The 27,707-nt window shown below is 42.5% G+C and overlaps 1 protein-coding gene across 1 annotated transcript in view; it reads right to left on the reverse strand.

Annotated features, from left to right (window-relative positions):
- LOC100923766 (protein-arginine deiminase type-1) overlaps positions 1-27,707 on the reverse strand; it is a 52,532-nt gene that overhangs the window by 6,932 nt on the left and 17,893 nt on the right. Inside the window, exons 2-12 of the mRNA XM_031962756.1 lie at positions 22,050-22,230; positions 20,244-20,316; positions 19,001-19,062; positions 15,668-15,785; positions 15,410-15,535; positions 14,288-14,463; positions 13,841-13,941; positions 9,961-10,084; positions 7,604-7,711; positions 7,256-7,407; positions 684-828 (exon numbers count right to left, since the gene is read on the reverse strand). Of these exons, the coding sequence (XP_031818616.1) occupies positions 684-828; positions 7,256-7,407; positions 7,604-7,711; positions 9,961-10,084; positions 13,841-13,941; positions 14,288-14,463; positions 15,410-15,535; positions 15,668-15,785; positions 19,001-19,062; positions 20,244-20,316; positions 22,050-22,230 (1,366 nt within the window). The remainder of the gene's footprint in view (positions 1-683; positions 829-7,255; positions 7,408-7,603; positions 7,712-9,960; positions 10,085-13,840; positions 13,942-14,287; positions 14,464-15,409; positions 15,536-15,667; positions 15,786-19,000; positions 19,063-20,243; positions 20,317-22,049; positions 22,231-27,707) is intronic.

The raw sequence follows: 27,707 nt of genomic DNA on the forward strand, positions 1-27,707 counted from the left end.
GCTCAGGGAGTAGTGACTTGCCCAAGATCATAAAATGATAAGTAAGGACCCTCAAAGGAAGATCCTTCTAAAAAGCCTAAGCTCTGATTTTTTTGGCCAAAGGCAGATCTCTGAGAAAAGCCAGAAATCTTCCCCTCCATTATTGCAGAATGCAAGAAAAAAGTTTGCTTTAACATCTTATCTCCTGTAGAAATCCTTTCATAATTGCCATCACCTTGCTCTGTTTCCCCATTTGCTGTGGTATCAGAGTCATGAGTGGACATTAGACAAATTCAGTAGAAGATGGGAGCAATGTAGAGGGCAGTTCACCATAGACCCATTTGCACCAGAAGATAGAGTGGATTGCATGGACAATAGTTCCCAACTTTTAACCACTAGCTGATAGAAAGTGAAGGCAAGGCAGGCCCAAGGACAGTTAAGAACAACAGCGTGTGTGGGTAGGACTTGGTGAAGGGCCAGGAGTAGTTTTGGCAAAGTGATAGAGGGCTATAGAGGATCTTGAGACAAAAGCAGGAAATATGACTTATGGGTTTCAGCACCCTGGACAAAGCCCCATTAACTCAGCCTTGGTTGCTGTTCTGGAACACATAACTTGATGCTCTTTTATTTAAATTCACCACTCTACAGTTACCATGATAATCATCCAAGCTGAGGAGGGAAATAAGCGGCTCGGGACACTGTACCTTCGGTCCAGGGGCAGGAACGAAGCTGAGGAACTCATCCACGTGGCCCACGCTTAACCAGTCAGAATAGAGTTCCACGGGGGACTGTACCTTCTGGGCATACAGAAAGTTCCGGACGACCTTAGCCATCCGGCGGCCACCTGACCTAGCACCCAAGGGAGAAAGATCATTGTCACAGCAAAGCAGAACAGGGGAGAATTCTGCCAACCTAGAGAAGGTTACCTAATGTAGTAGTACTTCCAAAGACATCTATTGTGTGATTGTTATCACCTTTGTCTTTTTCTCCCTGGAAACTTCATCCAGAAAGGACCCAAAATCATAAGCCCCATGCCCGAGACCATGAGACCCAGATACCATCATTTGAGCATTTTGTTCCTTGTTGATTCAACAGCTCATTCACATTCATTCTTCCCCTTCTTTTCTCTCTAATTTTCTTTTCCCATTTATCTCTTCCATCCTTATTTCTTTTCTCCTCCCTTTTCTTTGCTCTGATTTGTCATTGTTTTTACTCCCCTCCTCATCTTTTCTAAAAGTCTTCTCTCCAGAAAGAGAATCAGATAGCTAGGTGACATAATGGATAGACCACTGAGTCTGGAGTCAGGAAAACTTGAGTTCAAAGCCAGCCTCAGATATTTATTAGCCACATGATCCTGGACACATCACTTAATCTGTCTGCCTCAGTTTCCCCAACTGTAAAATGAGAATAATAGTGCCTCCCAGAGTTGTTATGAGGACAGTACCTGGCATATAGTAAGGTGCTTAATAAGTATTTGTTTTCTTTTCCCTCTTTCAAAGCTCCTCTACTCTCAACTCCTCTCTTTTTTCCCCTCTGGGACAATGGGCAAAGACCCAATGGCTTTTGGGGGGATGGATGGACAAGAAGACCCAGGACAGAAAGCAATGATTGTGAGACCCCTGGAAAATCTGCCCTGGAATGGCAAGGAGACCAACTCATATTTCAACCACTTCATACTTCATACCTTTGTTATATTACCTTATATTATATATTTTAAAGTATTTGTTACCTTCCCCATTAGAATATAAATTCATTGTGCAAAGGGAATCTTTCCTTCTTTGTACTTGAACCCAATTTCTAGCACAGTCCCTGGAACATGATATAAGAAGAGAGAAAATATGAGACGGAGGGAAAGATTACTCTCAGAATATCTGGAAACTCAAATAAAGAAGAGAAAAACATTACCATAGAATAGAGGTGGGTAATCTTACCTCAGAGAGGGAGACTAACTGACATGCTAAATTCACCTGACCAAAACAGGATTAGGATGAAGATATCACATATATTAGTCTTCTAACAATCAACTTAAAAAGCAGGATTTCTTCCTGTGGGGGCTGGAATTCTGCCTTAGGTAAGGAAGTAATGGTAAGACCAGACCAGAGGGAGCAGTGTGACAGAAGCCACGAGAAGGCATGGAGGGGTTCTGTGGGAAACAGAGGGAGATCCAAACCATTATGATATTTTATTCTTTGAAATGAATTCATTTAACTGTAAATAGTTGCTAAACAAGTTTAGGTGGGTGTATTGATTTTCCAGATTGTTTTCAGTAAAACATTTAAAAATATTTCATACTAAAATTTTAGAGTAAATATGTTTTCTTTAGGCTGAAGAAACAATATATCTCATAAAAGAAAAAAGAAAGGGAGAGACAAAGGAAGGAAGGGAGAGAGAAAGGATGGGAGAAAGGAAGGAGAGAAGAAAAGAAAAAAGGGGGAGAAAGGAAGGAAGAAAAGAAGGGAGGGGTGGGTGAGAAAGAGGGAGAAAGGAAGAAAAGATGGAAAAAGAAAAGAAAGAAGGAAGGGAGAGAGAGGAAGGGAGGAAGAAAGAAAGAAGTAATGAAGGAAAGAAAAAGAGAGGGAGGGAGGAAGGAAGGAAAATAGGGAGGGAGAAAAAGGAGAAAGGGAGGAAGGAAGGAAGAAAAGAGGGAAGGTATGGAAGGATGGAGAGAAGGAGGAAGGAAGGAATGAAAGAAGGGAGGAAGGAAGGAAAGAAGGAAGAAAGGAAAGAAGGGAAGGAAAGAGGGATGGAGGAAGGAAAGGAAGAAAGGAGGGAGGGAAGAAAGAAAGAAAAGGAAGGAAAATTAAGGGTTGGATCTTGATGATTGAAGAGAAAATGGGTGAAGATTTCTTAATCAAAAAGATTAAGATTAATCTTAAAAGATTTCAGTCTTTAAGAAATCAAATCTTTAAGAAATCAACCAGTCTAGCCCCCTGTCTTTAGGAATTCCAGTATTATTTCCATTTCATGGATGAGCTCAATGAGAGTCAGAAAGTTTCAATGATTGGGAAGCAGGCTTATTGCCTGCTGGCTCAGCGATCTTATCTGTGAAGAATAAATATGTCTAAGATTCTATGAGACTGAACTGCATGGAAGACAGAAACAGACACGGAATCCTCCAAATAGAGTTCTCCTCTGGCAACCCATCACTAAAAGATGCCTTGTAGGTCAAGGGGCGGAGCTGTCCCCAGGACCCGGTTCCTAAGTCTAGGAATGGTCACCTCACTCCTATAGAAGCTTCCACCAGAGGGAGCACACGTTCAAAGAATCAGCTCTTGGGGAGATCCTAGACTATCAGATGGAAAAGCCTTCAGAACATAGATCGTTAGAAATGGAAGAGAACTTGGATATAGAATAATTAATATAGGTGGGAGAACAGAAGATGTCAGAGCTGGAAGATAATTTGGAACAGAGAATTAGAACTAGAGAAGTCTCTCCCCTCATCCCTGCAAAGTTCAAAGGGGAGAAATAATTGGCTAAAATCATGAAAAAGTTAGCCCCACAGCCAGGAGTAGACCTGCTCAGAAGTCATGACTGATCTTTCTCCTGCACTCTAACTCCTCTCACAGACAGCATAAGATGGGACAATGGGCAAAGATACGATGGCTTTAGGGGGATGGATGGACAAGAAGACCCAGGACAGAAAGCAATGATTGTGAGACCCCTGGAAAACCTGCCCTGAAATGCCAAGGAGACCAACTCATATTTCAGCTACTTCATACTTCATACCTTTGTTATATTACATTATATTATATTTTTTAAAGTACTTGTCATCTTCCCCATTAGAATATAAATTCATTAAATTGTGGTATATGAAAATTATGGAATATTACTGTTCTGTAAGAAATGACCAACAGGATGATTTCAGAAAGGCCTGGAGAGACTTACACGAACTGATGCTGAGTGAAATGAGCAGGACCAGGAGATCATTATATACTTCAACAACAATACTAGATGATGACCAGTTCTGATGGATCAGGCCATCCTCAGCAACGAGATCAACCAAATCATTTCTAATGGAGCAGTAATGAACTGAACTAGCTATACCCAGAAAAAGAACTCTGGGAGATGACTAAAAACCATTACATTGAATTCCCAATCCCTATATTTATGCACACCTGCATTTTTGATTTCCTTCACAAGCTAATTGTACAATAATTCAGAGTCTGATTCTTTTTGTACAGCAAAATAATGTTTTGGTCATGTATACTTATTGTGTATCTAAGTTATATTTTAATATATTTAACATCTACTGGTCATCCTGCCATTTAGGGGAGGGGGTGGGGGGGTAAGAGGTGAAAAATTGGAACAAGAGGTTTGGCAATTGTTAATGCTGTAAAGTTACCCATGTATATATCCTGTAAATAAAAGGCTATTAAAAAAAAAAAGAATATAAATTCATTGTGCAAAGGGAATCTTTCCTTCTTTGTACTTGAACCCTGTTCCTAGCACAGTCCTTGGAACATAGTAGGCAATCTCTTCTCCATTTCTCTGGGAGTGGATAAATGAGCTCTTTGGGACTCAACCCAACCCCCCACATTCCCAGTGGGGAAGGTTGATGGGCAGCCCTGAAATCTCTACCACCTCATCCTCACCCCTCCACACGTCTCTCCATAGGGCTTATACCTCAAGCTTCTCTTTGGGATATCAATTCTGTCCTCCCCGCAAAACAAGCAACACCTTCATATGACAGGTCCAGAAAGAGCGCAGTAGGGACTAAGCAGTCCACCATGCGGGTCGTGGCTCTCTAGGGTTTTCTGCTGCTGGATTTCAGAATCAAGCCACAATGTGAGTGTTTTAGATATGAATCACCAAATAGGCTAGTGCTCCGCTCCTGACCTCGTAAACATGGTAGCAGCTCAGCCCCGAGTACCCTAGCTATGCTGCGTGGTTTCCGTCCAAAGCCAGGAAGAGGCTCCCACCCAGTCCAGCCCAAGAGACTGGAAATGAAAGAGCTCTTCGGGTTCCTGGACTCGGTCTCTCAATCTCTTTAACCTCAGAACTACCTGATCTCTGCTTTCAGATTCTATGTTGGAGAGCACAGTGACGAGAGGGCCAGCCTTTAGCTCTGTTTGACTTTACAGTGACATTTGCTCTACTAGCCATTATCTTTGGCAAGGACTTCATTAGGGGCTGCACAGATCCCTCCCACAGCACACCCCATTCCACAGGAGCCAGGAGGTGGGTGGTGTCCATTTGCTGGAGCTCTCTGGAGGTTCCCATTGAGAACACATGGGTGATATTCAACCTGAGGGGTGGGGCAGAGGCCCCCAAAGCCTTGTTTTCTGACAGATTCAAGCCATCAGGGTTCTTGTTTGATCACTTCTGTCATTCTGGCATCTTAACCAACCACTCAATCATCCTAAGTTGGTCCCGGGCTGGGAGAATGCTGAGAGGTAACCCTGCAACATTTGCTGTGTGGCCGAATAGACTTTGTGAAACCCAAGGATCATTAAGCAAGAAGGAATTGATGAGTCTCTTCCCCTTCTTTTATCCAAGGCAGCCCAATAGCTCTCCCACCCACCGAGCCAATAAGGTCACTACTTTCATTACACACGTGTGTGCATTTGCACATATACACACACACACATCCTAGCTTCAGGACAACACTACCTTTGTTGGTAACATACATAACACCTCCAGTGGGAAATCCCTACAGCTGGCCCAAGATCGATAACCTTACAAAAATGCTAGAAAAGGAACATTAGGACTTAGAATGTCAGAGCTAAAAGGAAATCTTAAAACAATATCAGAAGTTAAAAAAAAAAAGACCTTGGACCCCAGAATGTCTGAACTTGGGAAAGACCTTAAAAAAGAATTTCAGAGCTCTTAATGATCTTAGAAATAAAATGTGAGAGTTAAGAGGGGCTTTAGAATGGCAAATATCAGAATGTGAAAGGAGGTTAGAACACAATGCCAGAGCTTAAAATAGAGGATGTCAGAGAGGGGAAAGAACCTTGGGACACAGGTTGTAAGAGCTGAGAGGAACTCTTAAAAGATATCAAAGTTAGAAGCTATTTTTTTTTTAGCTGAGGCAATTGGGGTTAAGTGACTTGCCCAGGGCCATACAGCTAGGAAGTGTTAAGTGTCTAAGGCCAGATTTGAACTCAGGGTTGGTGCTCTATCCACTGCACCACCTCGCTACCCCTCGAAACTATCTTAGAACATAGAATGTATGAGCTTTGGAGGCCATTAGAATGCAGAATGTTCAGACTAGGGGACCTTAGAATGTAGAATAACAGATCTAGAAGGAAACCTTAGAATATACAACATCTGTCAGAGTGGTAAAGTCTTTAGGACATAGAATGTCAGAGCTACTCCTTTACATTGAAATCTGAGCATTGCATTTTGAGAGGGACCCTGACAAAATGGGAAGACTTGGGGGGAACCAGGACACTGATAATGCTAGGAATTATTTTATGCATGGGGTAGGGAGAAATGGAGACATCCGGCTTATACAAGACATTTATGGTACAATATGTGAGGAGTGAGCTTGCGAAAGGTGTACCTTCTACTATCATCATCGATGATATCATCATCATCCTCATTAGAGCTAGAAGAGAGCTTCAGGGTTATTATTAAAGTGACTTGCCCAGGATCACATGGATTTGAATCCAGTTCTTCTGACTCCAGACAAGGACCATGCTCTCCCACTGTATGACATTGCCATGAGCTGTGCTCTATGACTCCAGAAAGATCCTGGACCAACATCAGATGTTTTAGGGAGAGCTCTGATTGTAAGAAAACTCTCCATCGAGCTGAAATCTACCAATGAATGGATTGTGTTGCTTTGGGAAAAAGTGTCCCAGAGCCATTCAAGGGCAAGATGGGTAACTCTTGACTGGAGTTGTGATGGAAGAATTCTTGCTCTGAGAGAGGGGTTGGTCTAGTAACCCCTGGTGTCTCTGATGACAAAGATTCTATAATGTTAAAATATCAATTGGTCCAAGTTGTAGAATTTTGTGATTCTAAGCTTCTGAATTCTAAAATTCAATGACTATGAAATGTTATGATTTTAAAGTCTACAACACACTCTTTCCAATCTTCTAAATCCCAAGATTCTATGACCTGGCAAGGTCAGTTTGCGCCTCAGTTTCCTCATCTGAGCATCTGAGTTGGTCTAGATAACCATTAAGGTCCCTCACAGCTTTAGATTTCTACCATTCTCTGTTTAGCTTGATTATCCTGTCTTAGGGTTTGGTGCTGTTGGAGAGAGTTATGGGTAGTCCCACCCTTTATCCCCCTCCCTCCTCATTCCGCCCCATGGCCACCCCCTTACTTGGGGAAGCTGCTCCCAATGAGGATTCTGCCCAGTGGGTACTCCTTCCCCTGGACAGTGACAGGTGGGCTGACATCCAGGTTTCCAAAGGAGTCAAGACTGGAGACACCACCATGCGCAGGCTCTCGGGTCACATAACCAAAGTCAGGGCCCTGGGGAGAGAGGGAGGGCAGTCAGGGGAAGGAAACGGGACAAGGAACAAAGGGGAGAAACTGCAGAGTCTTCTGTGCCTCTGCTGAGTCTCCGTCCCTGCAGTGAGCCTCCACTCTTGCATTGAGCCTCCACCCCTGGAACATGCATCATGGAATACCTCAATCATCCGGGTGGGTTAGGACCCCTGCCACATACCAGGATCCTCTTAAAGGGAAATTCCTTCAGCCCTCTGTTCCGAGGAGAATCAAAGACAACCGGGAAAGCTTTGTGAGGTGCTTCTATGTAGCCAAACTCCAATTCATCCTGAGGAAGTAGGAGGCAGGAACAAATCCAATTACAGCCACACCATGGTCAGATAGATGTTATGGTGTAGTGGGAAAAGCACTGAAGTCAGGGGACTTGAGTTCAAATCCTACCTCTGTCAATTATTACCTGTGCAACTTTGAACAAGCTCCTTCAACTCAATGGGTTTCAGTTCCTTCATCAATAGAATGGGTGCATTGGACGAGAGGTTCTCTAAGGGCCCTTCCAATTCTGGATCACTGACCCAGTGAAATCACTCCCATTTCTAGAATGCTTTGAGGTTACAAAACACTTTTCTCACAAGATCTTTCTGAAGTTGGAAGATTATGATGGGATCCTAGATCAAGAGTTGGAAGGGACCCAAGAGCTTGTCTGTTCCAAGTCTCATATTTTACAGTTAAGAAAACTTAAAGAGTTTTAAGTAAAACTTAAAAGTGCTTAAGGATCACATTGGCAATAATTGGTAAAAAAAAAATGGTAAAAAAATTAATTGGTTTAAAAAAAAAGAATTTGAGCCCAGGTTCTGAGTCAGCTAGGTGGTCCAGTGGATAGGTTGCTTGGAGTCAGGAAGACTTCTTTCTCTGAGTTCAAATCCAGCCTCAGACTATTACTAACTGTGTGACCCTAGCCAAGTCACTTCACCCTATTTGCCTTGGTTTTCCCATCTATCAAATGAGCTGGAGAAGGAAATGGCAAGCCAGTCCATTATCTTTGTCAAAAAAAAACCCCAAATAGTCACGAAGAGACAGACACAACTGAATAACAGCAACAACAAACCAAATCTTGCCATTGTGCTGTTGTATCATTCCTATTTAACAGATTCAAACCAGTTCAACAAACACTGATCAATCACTTATGTGTAGGATATTGTGCTAGAGCCTGGAGATACCTGAAATATTTAATGAAATTGTGATTTTCTCGAGAATTAGGAACTCAAGACTTAGTAGGCATATTGAGGCTAGGTAATGGATCAAGAATCACGTGGCTAGTAAATGGCTGGGGAAGGGACATCATGCTCTCCTCATCGCCACGCTGCTTCTATTAGTCCTGGCAATACCAAGACAAAAGCATTACAGCGCTTGCCTTCAGAGGGAAGTTGGAGGGGTGGGGATCTGCCGAGGGTCACCCAGCTTGTTGCTCGCTGCTGAGTCGCTTCAATCATGGCCCCATTGGGGTTTTCTTGGCAGAGATACTGAGTGCTTTGCCATTTCCTTCTTGAGCTCATTTGACAGATGAGGAGGTTTTAGAGACTAGACTTGAACCCAGATCTCCCAGTGCTTTTTCCATTATAGTATATGAAGGGAAGGTGGGAGGATCTCTGGCTGGGGCTCAGGATGTGGGATAAAAAGCAGTCGGGGGGAGCCTGACTTTGTGCGGACACAGGTTGAGGGAGAACTCTGCAATCTAAAGGCAACGAACGGGGTCAGAGTTGGGACTTGTGGATCAGAGTAGAGCAAGGCAAGGGGGTGAGGGATGGAAACAACACAGTTCCCATTGACCCACTGGCCTCAGAAGCCCTGAACCCCAACTTTCTTTGGGGAAGGGGGTGGGGGAGGAATACCCAGACCAACAATTTTACCAGTATAGAAATTCCCTATGTAGGAACTCTTTCCATCCACGGAATCAGAAACTGCGACTTACTCAGGAGGTAACTACAAGGACACTTGGAGGTACTTGTATCCATGGTGCTCTGACTCCAAGGCTGGCCCTCCATCCATTGTACCAACTCTCCCCTCTCACACTAGCTTAACAAAAGCCATTTGGGGAAGACAAGGGCATGTTTTGAGACCATACATCTTACTTTTCCCATAGAAGTCATATAGGGTTGGAACTATCCTCCTCCATCCCTCCCCTACCCCACCCTTAGCTGGCTGGGTCAAGTCCCCAAAAGTCAAATGTTTGCAAGTTCAATCAATGTTAGGAAAAAGTCTCAAAGATCCAGCTTTGGTCTCTCCCTCTCTGTCTCCCTCTCTGTCTCTGTCTCTGTCTCCCTCTCTGTCTCTCTCTCTGTCTCTCTCTCTGTCTCTCTGTCTCTCTCTGTCTCTCTTTGTCTCTCTGTCTTTCTGTCTCTGTCTCTCTCTCTCTATCTCTCTGTCTCTCTCTCTGTCTCTCTGTCTCTCTCTCTCTCTCTCTCTCTCTCTTTCTCTCTCTCTCTCTCTCTCTCTCTCACACACACACACACACACACACACACACACACCCTTCTGTCATGGGCTGCTCCCTGTGATTTATCCTCCCATCCAGATTACCTGGATCCAGCGATCATTTCGGTTATCCACCAATGGACAGATGATCAGTTGACACTTAGCCTTCAATGTCAAGTAGGTCATAGCATCAAGAAATTCAGCTTGGAATGATTCTCGTTCCACAAGACTGAGAATGGGCCGAGAAGAAAGAAATGTCAAATGAAAGACTTTATTAATTAAACTCTTGTCATATTTGGCTACCAGATCCACCCCAAAAAGGATCTTCCAGTTGTTAACCTACTCGGGGCAAGGAGAAGGCCAGACACAAATCAGAAGCAAGAGGTCCAAGGCATAGGGGCAAGGATGAGGTTTGTTGTATAAAAAGGGAAAGTTGTCCAGTTGTTCCATCAATGGCTTGTGGATAAAAACCATAGCCTATGGAATCATAGACTGTCAGAGGTGGGAGGAACCTTAGAACACAGACTGTCAGAACTCAGAAGAGCCTTAAAACCCAGGATGTCAGAGTTGGGAGAGCCCTTAGAACCCAGGATGTCAGAGCTGGGAGAGGCCTTAGAACCCAGGAGGTCAGAGCTGGGAGGACCCTTAGAACCCAGGAGGTCAGAGCTGGGAGGGCCCTTAAAACCCAGGATGTCAGAGCTGGGAAAGACCCTTAGAACCCAGGATGTCAAAGCTGGGAGGGCCCTTAGAACACAGGATGTCAAAGGGCGGAAAGAAGCTGAGAACATAGAATGCCATAGAACATGAAATGTCAGAGTTGAGAGGACCCTTAGAAGATAAAATTTCAAAGCTTGGAGGGGTCTTAGAACATAGAACATTAAAGATAAAACATTTTGAACATAAGATATAATGGAATCAATGTCCATGTTATAATGTTGTATCTAAGTTTATATATGCATTAGAGGAGAGTCCCAAGTTTCAATCATTCATTCAAGAAGCATTTATTAAACACTTATTCTATGCAAGACATTGTAGACTTTGGAGGGAGATAGTTCTTGCCCTCAGAGTGTTTGTAATTTAATAAATCATAAAATATACATAAAAACTTTATTTATAAAACCAATTACCATTTCTAACAGTTATAGGATCATTTCAAAAGTAATGAAAAAGTGAGGCATCCTTGCTTTACAGTTGCATGGGAAACAATTCTAATATTTCTCCAATGTGATTGATACTAGTTTATGGTTTTGGAAATATATATATATTTAAATTCATTTTTTAAATTTGAAAAAAATTATTTTAAAAGTTTTCCATGGCTCTGCTTTGTGAGATATAGCATAAATAAGGGCTGTCATTTGTCATTTTCTGCATTTGTTAAAAAAAAAAAGATTAAGAACTAAAAGAAACTTTAGAAAATAGAAGGGAGGGAAAGTAGAATACAGGCTATTGGAGTTGGAAGGGAATTTCCTCATATTTAAAGATGATTGTCCTGAGGTCAGGAAAGGAAGTGATTTTCAAGGTCAAACAGGAAGCCAATGACAAAAGTGGAAGCCAGGGCTCTTGGCTGCCAAAGACCGAACCAACCTGTGTGATCACTCCCTTCATGTCTGACATGACAGTTTTGCCTTAAGCTCTAACCTCTTACAGTGATCTGGGAAGGACTTCTGATAGTCAGCCCTGCTGAGCCTACAAACAGGCTCCCCAGCTAAATCTTATTCTCCAGGCTGGAGGCAGGGACTGTGACTCAGGGAAGCAAAGGAAATGATTGGGCTCAGTCCAAACAGACATTGAGACCAGAACCAGGGAATGAGACTCAGAAGCACTGGCTGACTCATCTTCTGCCAGAACCAAAGGCCCAAGCACCAGCTCCTGTGTTAGGGAGCTCCTTTTGTTTTCCATTCTTTCAGACTTCCCGAGAGAGGCTGCCCAGGCTCCCTCTCTTGTCCCTCTGAAGAGGGCCGGAGGCTTTGTTTGGAGTTAATCTGAAGCCTGCCCCCCTTCTTTCAACAGAAGCAACCAACCTCCCACACATGAACTGCTTCTGGGATTCTCATGCAAATTGCTCCCCTTCTGTTGGCCTCAGTTTCCCCATCTGTTAACTGAAGAGCAGGGGTTCTTAACCTTTGCTGTGTCATGGACCCTATGGAAGTCTGGGAGAAGCCTATGGCCCCCTTCTTAGAAGAATTTTTTTTTAAGGTTTTAGCTATCATTTTATTTGACAATATATACTTAATTTGATACTTGGATACTTTTGATGAAGCTATGTTTTCATTCTTGTGAATATTTCCACCAATGGCATAAATGACAATCCATTCATTTCTTCTCATCCTCTGTGATTAGAAGAATATTTTTGAATAATTGGAAGAAATGCTTAATTTAGGAAAAGGTTTATGAAAAATAAAAATGGATTCCCCCCCCCAAGTTCATAAACCTTCTGAAATTCATCTATCCTGTGGTCCCATTTTAAGAAAAATGATCTTATGTTCCTTCCAGTTCTATCCATTTTATGACTCCCGATTTAGCAGGGACTTTAGTATTGATAATTTGACACTTGCCCACAATCCTTTACTTCTAGTATCTCCTCTCCTTTACCTATCATCCATCCATAAAAATCTTCCCAACACACATCCCTGACCAGTCACTACCTTGCTAAAGAAATTTCAGTCCTTCCCTATTATCTCTAAATTCATTAGATAAGCATTTAAAATCCTTCACAGTACAGTCCTTGCTATCTCCCCAACCTGACAGCCCCCCTGGAACCTCCTTGCCTTTCCCCATACTGGGAATATCCAGTATTTCTGAATTTTTTATTTCTGAAAACCCCTCAATTCATGGAAGGTTCTAATCATGTTTTACTTTCTAAAAGAAGCCTCCCTTGAATCCCCTTGGCTATGACTGCCTGCTCAGGCTTCCTCAAATTATCTTCTAACACTCATCTCTTTACAAGCTGTCAACAATAAAAAAGAGGGAGTGTTTTGTGCTTGTTTTTCTTCCTATTCCCGATGCTTAGCACACAGTAGGTGCTTAATAAATACTTTTCACATTTATTTAGTTCCATATTGGCATTTACTCTGTTGGAGATTAGAAACTTTAGCCTCCCCCCAAAATGATCATACCCAAAAATCTAACTCCAGATGAGAATTCCCAGCCTCCCCCGACAGCTCCATTCCCTCTCCATTCTCCTGCTTCTCCTTCCGTACTCACAGGATCCAAACCAGCTTCAAGCTAGACACATATTACCAGCCACTATCGGAGGCAGCTAGAATAGCAGTGGACAGACCACTGAGCCTGGATTAAGGAACACCTGAATTTAAATCCAGCGGCTCATTTCACCACTGCTTGCCTCAGTTTCCTCCACTATAAAAATGGGAGGAATAACAGAGCTCCCTCGCAAGGTGCTGCAGGAATCAAATGACATCATATGGTGCTGTATAAATGTTCATTTCCTTCCTTTCTCTCTGTGTCCTTGATCCTCCTAATCATGGCGATCAGGCTCTACCCCATCCCTAGAACTTGCTTTAGATGATTCCTCTCCGGTAATCTCAGAAGTGGGGAGGGAGTAAAATGCCACCAGGACAAGTAGGTGCTTAATAAATGCTTATAGAATTGCATAGCTCTCCTGCTTTCAACCCCATGGCATCCCCATCTCCTGATAAATGCACCCTCTGTGTGCTTGAGAGACTCTCCTGGCCAGACTGACAGTCTCCCAAGGAATTTGGCTCTATAAAATCTTAGAACCCGTGTAGTCCAACCCTTTCACTTTAAGATGACTCCCAGGTTGGGAGCTTGAGGGGCTGGGGAGGGGGTGATACCCTCTGCAGGAGGACTGAGGGAGAAAGATGACAAGCTGAATTTTGGTGTCCATCCAACTCCAGATGTTTGAAAGGCAGTGGGAGATGCTGCACTTTGCTTCCCTCCAGATCACACCCAAGGGCAGAAGTAGAGAAGAAACCCAGAGTTCTAGGAAAGGAAGGGGTCGCCTCACCTGCACACGTAAACATCCAGGGGTGTCTGGGTATTAGGGGTCATGATCCAGGGGGCCACTCGGAACACCACCGTGTCTGTGAAAATCGGGGTTTCGAGGAGCTGTGGGAACAGATGCAACGTCCTGACTACTCAGCTGGAAACTGGACTTCAGACTTCTAGTGCCAGGATTCTCAGTCCCAAAGCTACCTAGCTCATAATTGGATTCCCAGTGAAATTCGGAGTATCTTGGATTCCATGCGTGTATGTCACACACACACATGTGCACACAAGCTCCCCTATCTACCCACCCATCCTTAAACAAATCTCCCTTTGTTGGCCAACCAACAGCTCCCAGGTTCTCCTTGGGAAGCCACGGCCATCCCCCTTAGCTCCCCATCAGCCTCTCCAGCCTTGGAGGGTGCCCGCCTCCTTGCCCAAGGATGCCCGCCTCCTTGCCAAGCCATACTCCATCTGTGTCCATCAGGGTGATGTCGAAGGAGACCAGTCCAAAGAAATCAGCATCAGGGAAGGCAAGGCCCTCCACATAGAAGGTGATCTCCTGTTCACCAGGGCCCCGATCCACGCTGTATGACAATTTGTCAGGTCCCAGGACCCTCTTGTAGTCAGAAACACGGTTCCCACCTGGGAGAAAATCAGGGAGTAAAAGGATCTTTCCTGGGGGCAGGAAGGTGAGTTATCTCGAAAAGTTACCTGGTTGAAGTCCCAGTCACAGCAGGAAAGTACGATTAAGCAGATTCTGGTCAAAGCAGGAATGGCAACAAGAGAAGGCTGATGCAGAGAGTAAGTGAGCTGTCTACATGGCCTATCATTTGTTCTCTAGAAATAAGATTATGCACTGTGGGATCTCAAGCAGTACTTAGGGAGAAAGGCAGGGGAAAGGAAAGGAGAGAGAGAAGGGGGAAAGAAGGAGGGAGGGAAGGAAAGAAAGAGGAAGGGAAGGAGAAAAGAGGGAAAGGGGAAATAAAGGAAAGAAGGAAGGAGGGAGAGAGGGAAAGAAGAAGGAAGGGAGGGAAGGAAGGAAGGAAAAAGGAAGGTAGGAAAGGAAGGAAGGAAGAAAGGTAGGGAGGGAAGTAAGGAAGGAAGTAGGGAGGAATGGAAGGAAGGAGGGAAGGAGGGAATGAAGGAAGGAAGGAAGGAGGGAAGGAAGGAAAGGAGGAAGAAAGGAAAAGAAGGAAGGATAGAGGGAGGAGGGAGGGAGGGAGGGAAACAAGAGAGGGAAAGAAGAAGGGAAGGAGGGAGGAAAAAAGGAAAGATAGAGGAGGAAGGAAAGGAGGGAGGGAGAGAAGGGAGGGAAGGAAGGAAGGAAGGAAGGAAGGAAGGAAGGAAGGAAGGAAGGAAGGAAGGAAGGAAGGAAGGAAGGAAGGAAGGGAGGGAGGGAAAGAGAGAAGGAAGGAAGGCAGGGAAGGGAGGAAGGGAAGGAAGGAAGGAGAGAAGGAAGAAGAGAAGTAGAGAAAGAGAAAGGAGAGCTAAAAGGGAAGCTTTCCTTCCGGGCCATATCTGCACACAGATAACAGACTGGCCCATTGATCTAGGCCAGCAGGACCGTGCTGGGTGACTTCTTCCTCACCTTGGGCATGGAATACCCTCACTTTGTCTGAGTCATTGTGTGACACGTGCAGGACAAGCTTGTGGTTGTCGAAGATCTTATCGGGGCCGTTGGTCCAGAGCACCATCTTGGACATATCCTGCAGGTCTGCGAAGATGCAAAGCTTGAGGAGGTCTCTTGGAACCCTCCCCTCCCCTCTCCTGCCAATAACAGGGCGTGGTCTACAGGATCTCCCCCTTATCCTGCCTGGACTAAGAGGGCTCCCACCCCCCCACTTACCTGCCAGGGAATACAAGCGACTATGAGAGTAGTCGACCCCCCCAGGGAGGTGACTATCCCTGTCGCAGTTCACCAAAAGGATTGCCCCACGGCCTTCTGGACCCCAGCTCCATGTTTTCTGCAGCCAAAGAAATTAAATCCCACTCAAGGACCATTTAATCAGAGCCTATCAGGCACAAAGCTCTGTATTCGGCCCTGGGAATAATTAGACAAAAATTATAAGATCCCTACCCTCAAGGAGGAAGTAAGATATTGTCACGGGGGGAGGAAAATAAAAGACAAAGAGTGACCAAACAAAGGCGGGAATAGGGACAAAGTGTTCTGTGAGGAGGGGAAAGGGCTTTCGGCTGAGGGGCGGAAGGCTTCATGGGAAAGTCACCAAAACCGGGCTTTGAAGCGCAGGTGAGTCTGCGCTGAGGGGAGAGAGCATTTCAGGCAAGCAGACAGTGGGCACTATGAGAAAAGACCATGGTGTATTTTGAGTAGAGCATGGAGTACCCCTGAGCTTGGAGAGGAAGAGAGGGGGCAGCTTCTGAAGGTCCTCCAGCATTTGGCAAAGGAGTTTTTATTGCGTCCTCAAAGCAACAGGGAGTCATAGTTTGAATAAACACTTTAGATGGATTCTTATCAAACACGACTCGAAAGGATTGGAGAAGGGGAAGAGGGGAGGCAGAGAGACCAAGGGAAGGCTACAGCAAAAGTCTAGGGGAGACATAAATTGTGGTGGTCGGATTGGGGGATGGGGGATGGAGAGGAAGGGTCAAAGGAGGGAGAGATGAAGAAGGTAAGATCTCTCTGGCCAGCGCCACTCTCACCCCCATCCTCCTCCCACAACTCATTGCCCCTGGACTCTGGATTTTAATTAAATGGTTAAGCTGGCACCCAATTTTGCCTGGAACCAGGTCACCACAACACTTCCTGGAAAACTCCTAGCTGCCACCAACGTTTCCACCCACTCACCCCACCCATCTCCTTCCCACCTTCAAAAGAAAAACTATATCATCTTCCTTATTAGAATATAAAGTCTTTGGGGGCAGGGATCCTCTTATGGCACTCACTACAGCAGAGTAGGAACTAGGTAGTGTAGCACAGGACTTCTTAAATTTTTTCCAGTTGCAACCCCTTTTCTCCTCAGAAATTTTTAATTTAAATTTTTTTAGTTTTTAATTTTTAAATTTAGTTTTTAATTTTTATTTTATTAAATATTAGTGTTAATTATTAATTAATTAATAATTGTTAGATATTAATTTTATTAAATTTTAAATTGATCTTGGGTATATAGGTATATAAAATCAAACATTTCCTGATAATAAATTCATTAAGTTTAGTTTAAAACAATTCTTCAGTACACATATACTTTTATTATTTATTAAAAGTATAAAAAATAAATAAATACATCCATTTCATTAGTATGAAGATATATATCTATCTTTAATAAATGATAAATACATATCTTCATACTAATGAAATGGATGTATTTATTTATTTATTTATTTTGCTGAGGCAATTGGGGTTAAGTGACTTGCCCAGGTCACACAGCCAGGAAATGTTAAGTGTCTGAGGCTGAATTTGAACTCAGGTCCTCCTGACTTCAGGGCTGATGTATCCACTGCACCATCTACCTGTCCCTGTTTGTTTTTACATAAAGAATTAAATCTTAACAAATATTTGATTTTTTTTTTTTACTGTTGCCAAATATTTCACTAGCCCCACATTCAGTTATACAAGCCCATATGGAGCCCTGACCCACAGTTTAAGGAGCTTTGGTGTAGTGGCTAGAACTCAAGACTCAAACTTGGGTTCAAATCCTGCCTTAAGACATTTATTAGCTGTGTGAACCTAGGCAAGTCACATAACTTTGCTTATATATAATTATAATAATAATTTAATAAGAACACCTATATTCCAGGATTGTTCTGAGAATCAGATGATATATATATATATATATATATATATATATATATATATATATATATATAAAGTACTTTGCAGACCATAAATCACTATATAGATGCTAAGTTAAAAAAAAGAAATTTGGATTAACAATGATTTATTTTCTTTTTTCCTAACTACCTCCCTCCACTGCTGAAAAAAAAGAAAAGCAATACTTACTTTTGTAGCAAATATTCATAGTCAGGTAAAATAAATTCCCAGAGTAACTAAGTCTAAAAATATGTCTCTTTCTACACCCTGAATCCATGTCTTCTCTAACAAGGGATGGAGAGTATACTTCCTCAAACGTCCTCTGGGATTAGGGTTGGTCATTGCATTGGTCAGTGTAATTATGTCTTTTAAGTTATTATGAATAATAATATTAATAACAAGTAATCTCTGAATTAATAATAATTACTAATGAAATTATTTATAAATAATCATGTTTTTTTCATTGACATAAGAAGAATTGTCAACTTATTGGATATGGAAGTTCATGGGGGCAGAATAAATGGAAAAGGGCCAAGGAAAGATGTCCTCACTGGTCCAGGCAAGGGTCAGTAGTGAGATCTAACTGCCTTTGAATCTTGGATTTTCCCATATTGGGTTTGCTTAAAGCAAGGGCACATGCAGATGGAGGAGAATGAGACACTGGATTATACAATTATAAAATGAAGGAGTGGAAGGGTGTGGTGTCCATAATTGTACCCAGTACCCCAGAGGGAATCTCATGAGTTTGGCTATAGCCAAACTATCCTCTCCCTACTGAGCCCTGGGCCCTGTAGCTAGCTAGGTAACCAGTGGGACAGTGAATGAAGTTCTAGACCTGGAATCAAGAAGTTCAACCTCAGATAGTTTCCAGCTGTATGTACTTCACCTCGATCTGCCTCAGTTTCCTCACCTGTAAAAGGGGGATAATAATGGCACCTACTCCCTTTTCTCAATCTAGTTAAATAGGAGTTAAATGTAGATCTCAGCAATTCTACCTTTCTCAAATTAGCAGGAATCATACTAGACTTTTCCAATGAGGTTACTGACCCAACCACATGGGATCTTTCTTGGAATCACTTTTCCCACCTCTTTAGTAGTATTAATCCTCACTTTTCTATCTATCTCTGCTCCATTTTTAAAAGGGAAAGAAAGGGAATAGATGGGAAAGGTAGGAAAGGGAAGGAAAAGGAACATTTATTAAGCACCTACTGTGTACCAGACACTGTGCTGAGCAGTTTACAAATATTATCTCATTTGATCTTGGGGATCAGATGCAGGGAGGGTGAAAATAACTGATTCCAGAAATTCCAGTGCCCAGGCCCTGGTAGATAGAGATTTATTGTCCCTACCAAAATCTCTGAGAATTTGCTAGAGTTTTCCCAGATCAGGGTAATACTTGGAAAAGTTTACCTTGTCATCTTTGTTCCTCTTTATTGTCCCAGTACGGCCCGTGTCAACATCCAGAGACACTTCTGAAAAATCACACAGCAAAGTGACCATTAGCCTCCCTGGAGGCTCTAAGCAGAGGTCCCTGGTACAATGGCATCCTAAACAGTCACATTTTCTGCCCTGCCTTGACACTCCATAGTTCACACTATGCATTGCCAGAGCGCGCCTCTCCCAGAAGGCAATATGGTCTGTGTCTTGGAAACCTGGTAGAACCCTATTCTGTGAGTCATTTTACTTAGTGGTTGGGGCAGGTGGAAAGATCGAACGCCTAAGATGCCGAACACTTTCCCCACCATGGCCAAATCTTCTATAAGAACTGTAACCATGCTCTGTGGGAGCAAGACAAATCAGAGATTTGTCAACATGTAATTTGATTTTGAGCAAATAATTTTCTCCACTGGGACTCAATTTCCTCAACTGTAAAATGAGCATATTTGATGAGTGATCTCCAAGATCTTCCAATTATAACATTCCATATACTCAAGATCCTTTTGACTCTGACATGCTGTGTTCTAAGATTCCCTTATCATTCTACAATATGTTCTAAGCTCTTCCAGTCTCTATGTTCTAAAGTTCCTCCAAACGCTGACATCCTATATTCTAAGGTAAGGTCCCTTCTACTTGTAATATTCTATGTTCAAAATTCTCCAGTTCTAACATTTTACCTTCTAAGGTACTTTTTTTTCTTCTCACATTTTGTCTTCTAATCTAGGGCCCCTCTCAGCTCTGACATTCCATGTTCTAAGGCTCCTTTCAGCGCTGATATTTCATATTCTAAGGACTCTCCCAACTCTAACATTCCATGTTCTACAGGCTTTCCCAACTTTGACATTCTGTGTTCTAAGGGACCTCTAGCTCCAAAGTGCTATGAATCGATAAACTCTTCAGTTTCCATTAACAAGGAGAAATCAAATAACATCCTTCTTCTTGTAGGAGCCTAATACTCTCACCAGCAAGATCCTACTGATCCATGCCATACCTCAATGGGAGGTGGAAAGAGCAGAGAGGACAGGATCTGCTTGGAAGGTCAGGAAACTGAGCATCTTTCTGAATATTACAGAGCAAGTCTAGAGCAAACCTGAGATCTGAAGCACAAGAGATTCTAGATCATGTGCTTTGTGGAAGTTTGCGGGATGTCCCAACAGAATAATCATGGAGGCAGGGAAACAAAGAGGCAAAGAGCAAGTGACTCTGGGCTACTTACCAATGGCAGTGAGATGCAGCAGGGCCTGGCCAAGGGCTTGGCTCCCATTCTTCCCATAGTAAGAGACACGTACCTGTGGAAACATTGTAGGGCCAGTGCAGTATCAATGCTCCCAGGAAGCTCCAGGAGGCTTGGAGCAGGCAGAGCAGAGAGACCTGGTTGTGACTGTGCTGCCTGAAGCCACACAGGAGGACCCTAAAGTCATGGCTTAGCTGTAAAAGCCAGTCACCTTAGAGGTGTTCAATGAGAGCTCGGAACCAATAGACCAAGTGGAAAGTACTGAGTGACCTCACTTTCCCCGTCTGTAAAATGAGGAGACTAGACTAGGTGATTTCTAGCTCTGACCTCCTGGGTTCTAATGGCCCTCCCAGCTCTAACCTCCTGGGTTCTAAGGGCCCTCCCAGCTCTGACATCCTGGGTTCTAAGGGCCCTCCCAGCCCTGACATCCTGAGTTCTAAGGGCCCTCCCAGCTCTGACAATCTATATTCTAGGGGCCTTCTCAGATCTGAGAAGTCTATATCCTAAGGTCTTCTCCAACTTTGATAATTCTGATATTCTGCATTTTGTTGTCTGTAATGTCCGGACAAGCTCACTGTAGGGTCACAGCCTGAGTCCATGGTCTAAGAAGAGGAAGGAAGAGGGGGGACTCATGTGGAATCCTATTTGAGAACCCATATCGAAAATTAGGGTTTACAACCTCGATGTTGGATCAGGACATCCAAATGGTGTAACTGCTAATAAAGATTTGTTTGTTCAATGATCTGAGTTCAGACTGGAGAGATCCAGGTCGGTTTCTACTGCACATGCGGGACCACATAAACAACTTGCTATTGTGTGTAGATGACTCTTTGCCGCTTGGTATCACTCTGCTTCAATCACAACACAGGTTGTCACGCCCCCTAACTTCTCAGAAAGCCTGAGAGCCCTTATGGGAGATGGGGAGCCGAACCAGACGCTGTCAGCAGGGTTTCTTTTACTGGACTAAAGGGTCTCATACCTCACCCAGGGTTCCGCACTATCTGTGACCCTCTACGGTTGTCCCTCCCAAATGTAAAGTTTTAGAGATTCTTCCAATTCAGATATTCTACTGCTCAGTAAAGAAAAAAGGGAAATTGTAGGAGCAAATTGGTCAAACAGGAAAGTCTGGAGAATTAGAGGCCCACGACAGGAAAAGATATATTTATGTTTCTATTTCAGTGTGTCAGGTATGTGAGGAGTGCCCATAGTGTGTGTGTTCATGTATGTGTGTGTTGTGTGTGTGTGTCAGAAGACCAAGCAGGTGGATTACAGGAAAAGCCAATATCCATGTGTTTACAATATCCATAGTATAACAAAGTGTATATGTGAGTATATATGTATATGATTGAGTTTGAAGATATGTTGGGTGGAGGGAGACATTCATATGTATGAGTGTGGGTGTCCATCAATTAATCAATAAACATTTATTAAATGCTTACTATGGGCCAAGAACTGTATTGAGTGACAAGGATACAGAGGAAAATGGCAAAACCTTCCTTGCTCTCAAAAAGCTTACATTCTAATAGGAGAGACAACAAGTAAATGAAGGGGAAACCTAAATGTTCAGCGGGGAAGTGGGAGGTGGAGGAACATGGAGAATTATATCATGTCCCGGTGGACATGCCAGTGTGAATATGTGCTTAAGTACGTAGTGAGGGGAAGGTTCCTAAGTGAAGATATATGTATTAGGTAGATATATAAAGGAGAGGGGAGGGGTGTGTGTGTGTGTGTGTGTGTGTGTGTGTGTGTGTAAGAGTCCGGGGGGGACTTACAGAGCCTCCTTCTCACCTTGACATCATCAACATTGGTACTGGCGGCTTCCACGGATAGGACGACGTCCACGTCAGCATCCAAAGGCCAGCGCTCATCAGCCGGAGGTTCACTCACATTCTTAGGGTCGTATTCCATGTAGATCTGCACTGATGAGCTTCCAGTGACCTTGAAAGTCACAGCTCGTGGAGGTACTGAACTGAACCATAAAGGAAACAACAAAGGAGGTGAGCCAGAAGGCCATCCAAGGATCTCAGGGCTTCACAATGGAGACAACACTTGGGAACTGGGTATCAGGGAGGGAAGAACACTCATCTCAGCTCATACATCTCTCTAACCAGGTCTCTCTTTGGGACCTCAGTTTTCCCATCTGTAAAATGTAATTGTCATTCCCAAGCCCAAGGCCATGAGGACCAATTGAGAAGATACAATGGTGGATTTGGTGGATACAATGGCTCAGGATGGCTAGTCATCAAAGCAGACAAATGTTTATCGATTAATTGTGTGTAGACACAGCATGAAGAGACTGTGTTTGGAAGGGCTGTGTCCACAATTATAACATTACATTTTCTTTCTCCATATCTTTTCTTTTCTTTCTTTTTTTTTTTTTTTTTGCTAAGACAATTGGGGTTAAGTGACTTGCCCAGGGTCACACCAGCTAGGAAGTGTTAAGTGTCTGGGGCCACATTTGAACTCGGGTCCTCCTGACTTCAGGGTTGATACTCAATCCACTGAACCACCTCGCTGCCCCCTCCATACCTTTTCAATATCTCTCCTGGCTGTCCTCTGTATCAGGAATGCATTCCCTTCTCATGTCCCCTTGTTTTCCCTGGCTGTCCTCCAGACTCTGCTGGAGTTCCACCTTGTAAGAAACCTTCTCTTCACTCAAACCAGAGCCTTTCAGATAACCTTCCTTTTACTCTGGATATATCTGGCATATTCCAGGTTCTTTACATGATGTCTCCTCCCATTAGAATGTAAGCTCCTCGAAGGCAGGACCATTCTGGTCTTTTTTTGTATCTCTAGCACTTATGTCCAACATATAGTAAGTGATTAATTATATTATTATAGATTAATATATTAATTATAGATTAGTTATAGATTAATTATAGAAATATAACATAATTATATTAAATATAAATGATTTAGTATGGGGATTGGAGTCCAAAAGGCTCATGTTCCTGAGTTCAAATCCAGCATCAGACACTTAATAGCTGTGTCAACTTCCAAGCAAGTCACTTAACCCTGTTCACTTCAGTTTTCACGTCTGTAACATAAGTTGGAGAAAACCACTCCGGTATTTTTTCCAAGAAAACCTCAAATGAGGTCCCAAAGACCCAGATTCAACTGAAAAAAAAAAAGACTGACTGATGAATAGATGCTGGTTGACTGATTTAGAATTCTATGATTCAACTTCATCCAGAAGACTTTTAGTAATGCAGAGCTCATCACTTTATGGAGTAGGCCATCCTGTAAGAACAGTGCTTACAGAATCTGAAAATGGAAAGGCCTTTTTCAGATGACCTAACCCATCCCTGAAAAGGAATCCCAACTAAGACATTTTTTAAACAAGTATTTATTTATTCAGCAGTTTACTACATGCCAGGCACTGTGCTAAGTGCTTTACAAATCTTATCTAATGTGATCTTCACAACAATCCTTGGAGGTAAGGGCTGTTATTATCCCCATTTTACGGATGAGAAAATTAAGGTAGACCTAAGTTAAGCAATATGCCCCAGGTCACACAGTCAACAAATGGTCATCTGATCTCTTCTTGAAGATCTTCAACAAGGGGAAACCATTCCTTCCTAAGGTAACCCATCCCACCTTTGGATAACTGATTATTGGGAAAATGTTCCTGACCTCAAGCCTAAATTATAGCTAACATTTATATGACACCCTAAAATTTGCAAGATACATAGGTTATTTCATTTGATCTTCATTATAATTCTTTGAGATAGCTGCTATTTTCATCGTATTTATTTTATAAATGAGGAAACTGAAATTGAGAGAGTGACATGCATAGGGTCACCTAGATAATGTGTCTGAAATGGGATCTAAACTCAGATATTTCAATTCTAGACCCAAGGATGCATCTATTGCACCATCTGGCTGCCTCTTTGCAGCTTGCACCCATTTTCTTTGGCTCTGGCCCCTGGAAAGGTCATGGTGTTTTGAGTTGGAAGATACCTTAACAATCATCTATATTGATCCATTCTTAAATATGGGTCAACAAGTCTAATAATTACAGAGAGCATTCACCTAGATTGTGTTATCCTTCTTGCATACCCCTCACTCTCCCTGAGGTTCTTCCTCCAGATTGAATCCTTTTTTTTTTTTTTCTGGAATAGGTCCCATCTCTTACCTAATTTAATCACTGAATGGGTGTTACCTCAGTCAAACTGAGACTTGTTAAAGACCTTAGCTTATGAATGTTGGAGGGGATGCAGGAAAACTGGGACACTGATGCATTGTTGGTGGAATGGAAATGCATCCAACCATTCTGGAGAGCAATTTGGAACTATGCTCAGAAAGTTATCAGACTGTGCATACCCTTTGACCCAGCAGTGTTTCTACTGGGCTTACATCCCAATGAGATCTTAAAGGAGGGAAAGGGACCCACATGTGCAAAAATGCTTGTAGCAGCCCTCTTTGTAGTGGCAAGAAACTGGAAACTGAGTGGATGTCCAACAATTAGAGAATGACTGAATAAGTTATGGTGTATGGATGTTATAGAATATTATTGTTCTGTAAGAAATGACCAGAAGGATGATTTCAGAAAGGCCTGGAGAGACTGACATGAACTGATGCTGAGTAAAATGAGCAGGACCAGAAGATCATTATATACTTCCAAAACAATACTATATAGGATCAATTCTGATTGACATGGCTCATTCAGCAATGAGATGAACCAAATCAGTTCCAATTGTTCAATAATTAAGAGAACCAGCTACACCCAGCAAAAGAACTCTGGGAAATGAGTGTGGACCACAATATAGCATTTCCACTCCTTCTATTTTTGTGGCCTCCATTTTTGATTTCCTTCTCAGGTTATTTTTACCTTATTTCTAAATTCGATTTTTCTTGTGTAGCAAAATAATTATGGATATGTATACATATATTGTATTTAACATATACTTTAACATATTTAACATGTATTGGTCTACCTGCCATCTAGGGGAGGGGTAGGGGCAAGGAGGGGAAAAATTGGAACAAAAAGTTTTGCAATTGTCAATACTGAAAAATTACCCATGCATATAACTTGTAAATAAAAAGCTATAATAATATAATGATATATTATATAGTATATATAATATAATAATAAAAAAAGAAAAAAAATAAAGACCTCAGCTTAAAAAGGCCGAGGTCTCCCACTGCATCCAATGCCTGCTCCAGTTATCCCGATTATATCTTGCCTTTAAACCCACATGGCTCTGTAGGAGAAAGTGAGGCAGGTGTCCCAGCACAGCTCCCCCTCATTTAAATCCAACTCATTTGCATTTCATGGCCTCACTTCCCTGATCCAAAGATCCTCTTTAAGCATTAAAGACAAACAACAACAATAAGGACTTCTCACTCACTCCAGCTAGGACACAAGACTGATTGGTTCTTCAGGAACAGAGAGAGAGAATGCTACTAGCCTTAGCATGGCTCTTCCCTTCCCCCCCCCCCCATTTTCCCAGGGATCAATAGTAAACATTCAACTTTTCAATCCCTAGTCCTAGAGAAGCCAAATACAATCAAGCAACCATCCAAGAATAGTTGCTAAGAGAGTAGCAGGCTGGCGTTGATGAGCCAATGGCCAAAAAAATTGTCCCGTCATTAATCAAACAATGCACTTTTATTAAGCAATCTAGTCAGCCAATCAGCAAGCCTTTATTAAATGGTTATTATGTGCCAGGCTTAAGTACTGGAGATACACAGAAAGACAAAAAGAGCTGCTGCTCCCAAGGAGTTTACACTCTAATACAGAAGATAATTCATAAACAACTATGTACATACAAGATCCATACAATGTAAATGGAAGGCAATCTCAGAGAGAGAGTTCTAGCAGTGGGAGGGACCTAGAAAGACTTGAACAAGATGGGATTTCAGCTGTCTTTTTTTTTTTTTTTTTGAGGCAATTAGGATTAAAGTAACTTGCCCAGGATGACACAGTAAGTGTTGAAGATCAAATTTGAACTCAGGCCCTCCTGACTCCAGGGCTGATGTTCGATCTGCCGCACCAGTAAGCTGCCCCTCTTTCCTCAATCTTAAAGGAAGCCAGAAGGAAAAGGTGAGGAGGAAGAACATCTCATGGGAGGACAGCCAGGAAAACAGTATGGGGAAAGAACATAGAGTATTATATACAAGAAAGACAGTGACCAGGATCTTAAAGCACATAGAGCAAAAGAAAGTATAAGAAAACTTAAAATGTAGGAAGGATACAAGTTGTCAAGTGTTTTAGAAGCCAAAAAAGGGATTTTTTTAAAAAAAAATTTGCTTCTGGTGGGTCAGCTACATGGCTGGAATCAGGAGGATCTGAGTTCAAATCTAGCCTCAAACACTTAATGGGTACTAGCTGTGTGACCCTGGACAAGTCACTTAACCCTAAACACCTCACCAAAAAAAATTGCTCCTGGGAGTAATGAGGAGCCACTGAAGTTTGTTGAGTAGAGCAATGACACAGTCAGACCTTTGTTTCAGAAAGATATCTCTTTCTGTTCACAGGTACCCACAATGACCTCAACCTGACTGGATGGCTAACAACATACATACAGACACACATGTAAATACACACACATATATACATATTTATATATGTACATATATATTCTATTAAATACAAACAGGATAAGTCTTATCCTGGGCTCACTTGGAAGCACTACCATCCTGTCTTTAAATATTAGGGACCAGCAGTCTGTTGATAGTTCACCTCATCCACCCCTCTTCTCCCATGTGAGAGGCAGCATAATGCAGAGCAGAAAAATGGATTTTGACTCAGCAGAACTTACTTAGAATTCTGCCTTTCTCTGTGAATGGGTGGTCTTGGACAGAACATTTAATTTCTGTGGGCCTCAGTTTCCCCTTCTGTCAACTGAGGACACTAATCTAAATCAGTGTTTCTCCAACTTTTGTTCTCAGTATCCCTTTATACAATTAAAAGTTATTGAGGTACTATTCAGAGAGGTTTTGTTTATGAGGGTTATATTTGTAGATATTTAGCATATCAGAAATAAAAATTAATTTTGAATGTGTAAATCCTCTTGTAAAAGGGTTTCAGAGACACCTCCCCACCAAGATTCTCTGGACTACACTTTTAGAAACACTGATCCAGATGGTGTTTAAAGTCCTTTTGTACTCTAGATGAAGGTGTACTCTGGGCCTAGGAACCATGTGCCCCTTGAGAGTCTATGGATAGATTTTAGGAGGTTTCTGGCCTTGGGTGTGGAAAAAATATATATCTTTCCATTAACCTTTGTTTTCCTTCATAGTCCTATTTTTCTTTCATTTAAAAACATTTTTCTGAGAACAACATAGGCTTTACCAATCACTGCTAAAAGAGTCTCTGAACTTGATGCTTCGGAGATGGGCAAAGCTGAATGTTAAGTAAGGTCAGAGAGAACAGTCCTCACAGATCAAGGGATCAAGAAAGACTTCCATAAGAAGGTAGCAAAAGAAAGGAAGAAATTCAAC

The sequence above is a fragment of the Sarcophilus harrisii genome, chromosome 3, assembly GCF_902635505.1.
Source record: "Sarcophilus harrisii chromosome 3, mSarHar1.11, whole genome shotgun sequence".
NCBI lineage: Eukaryota > Metazoa > Chordata > Mammalia > Dasyuromorphia > Dasyuridae > Sarcophilus > Sarcophilus harrisii.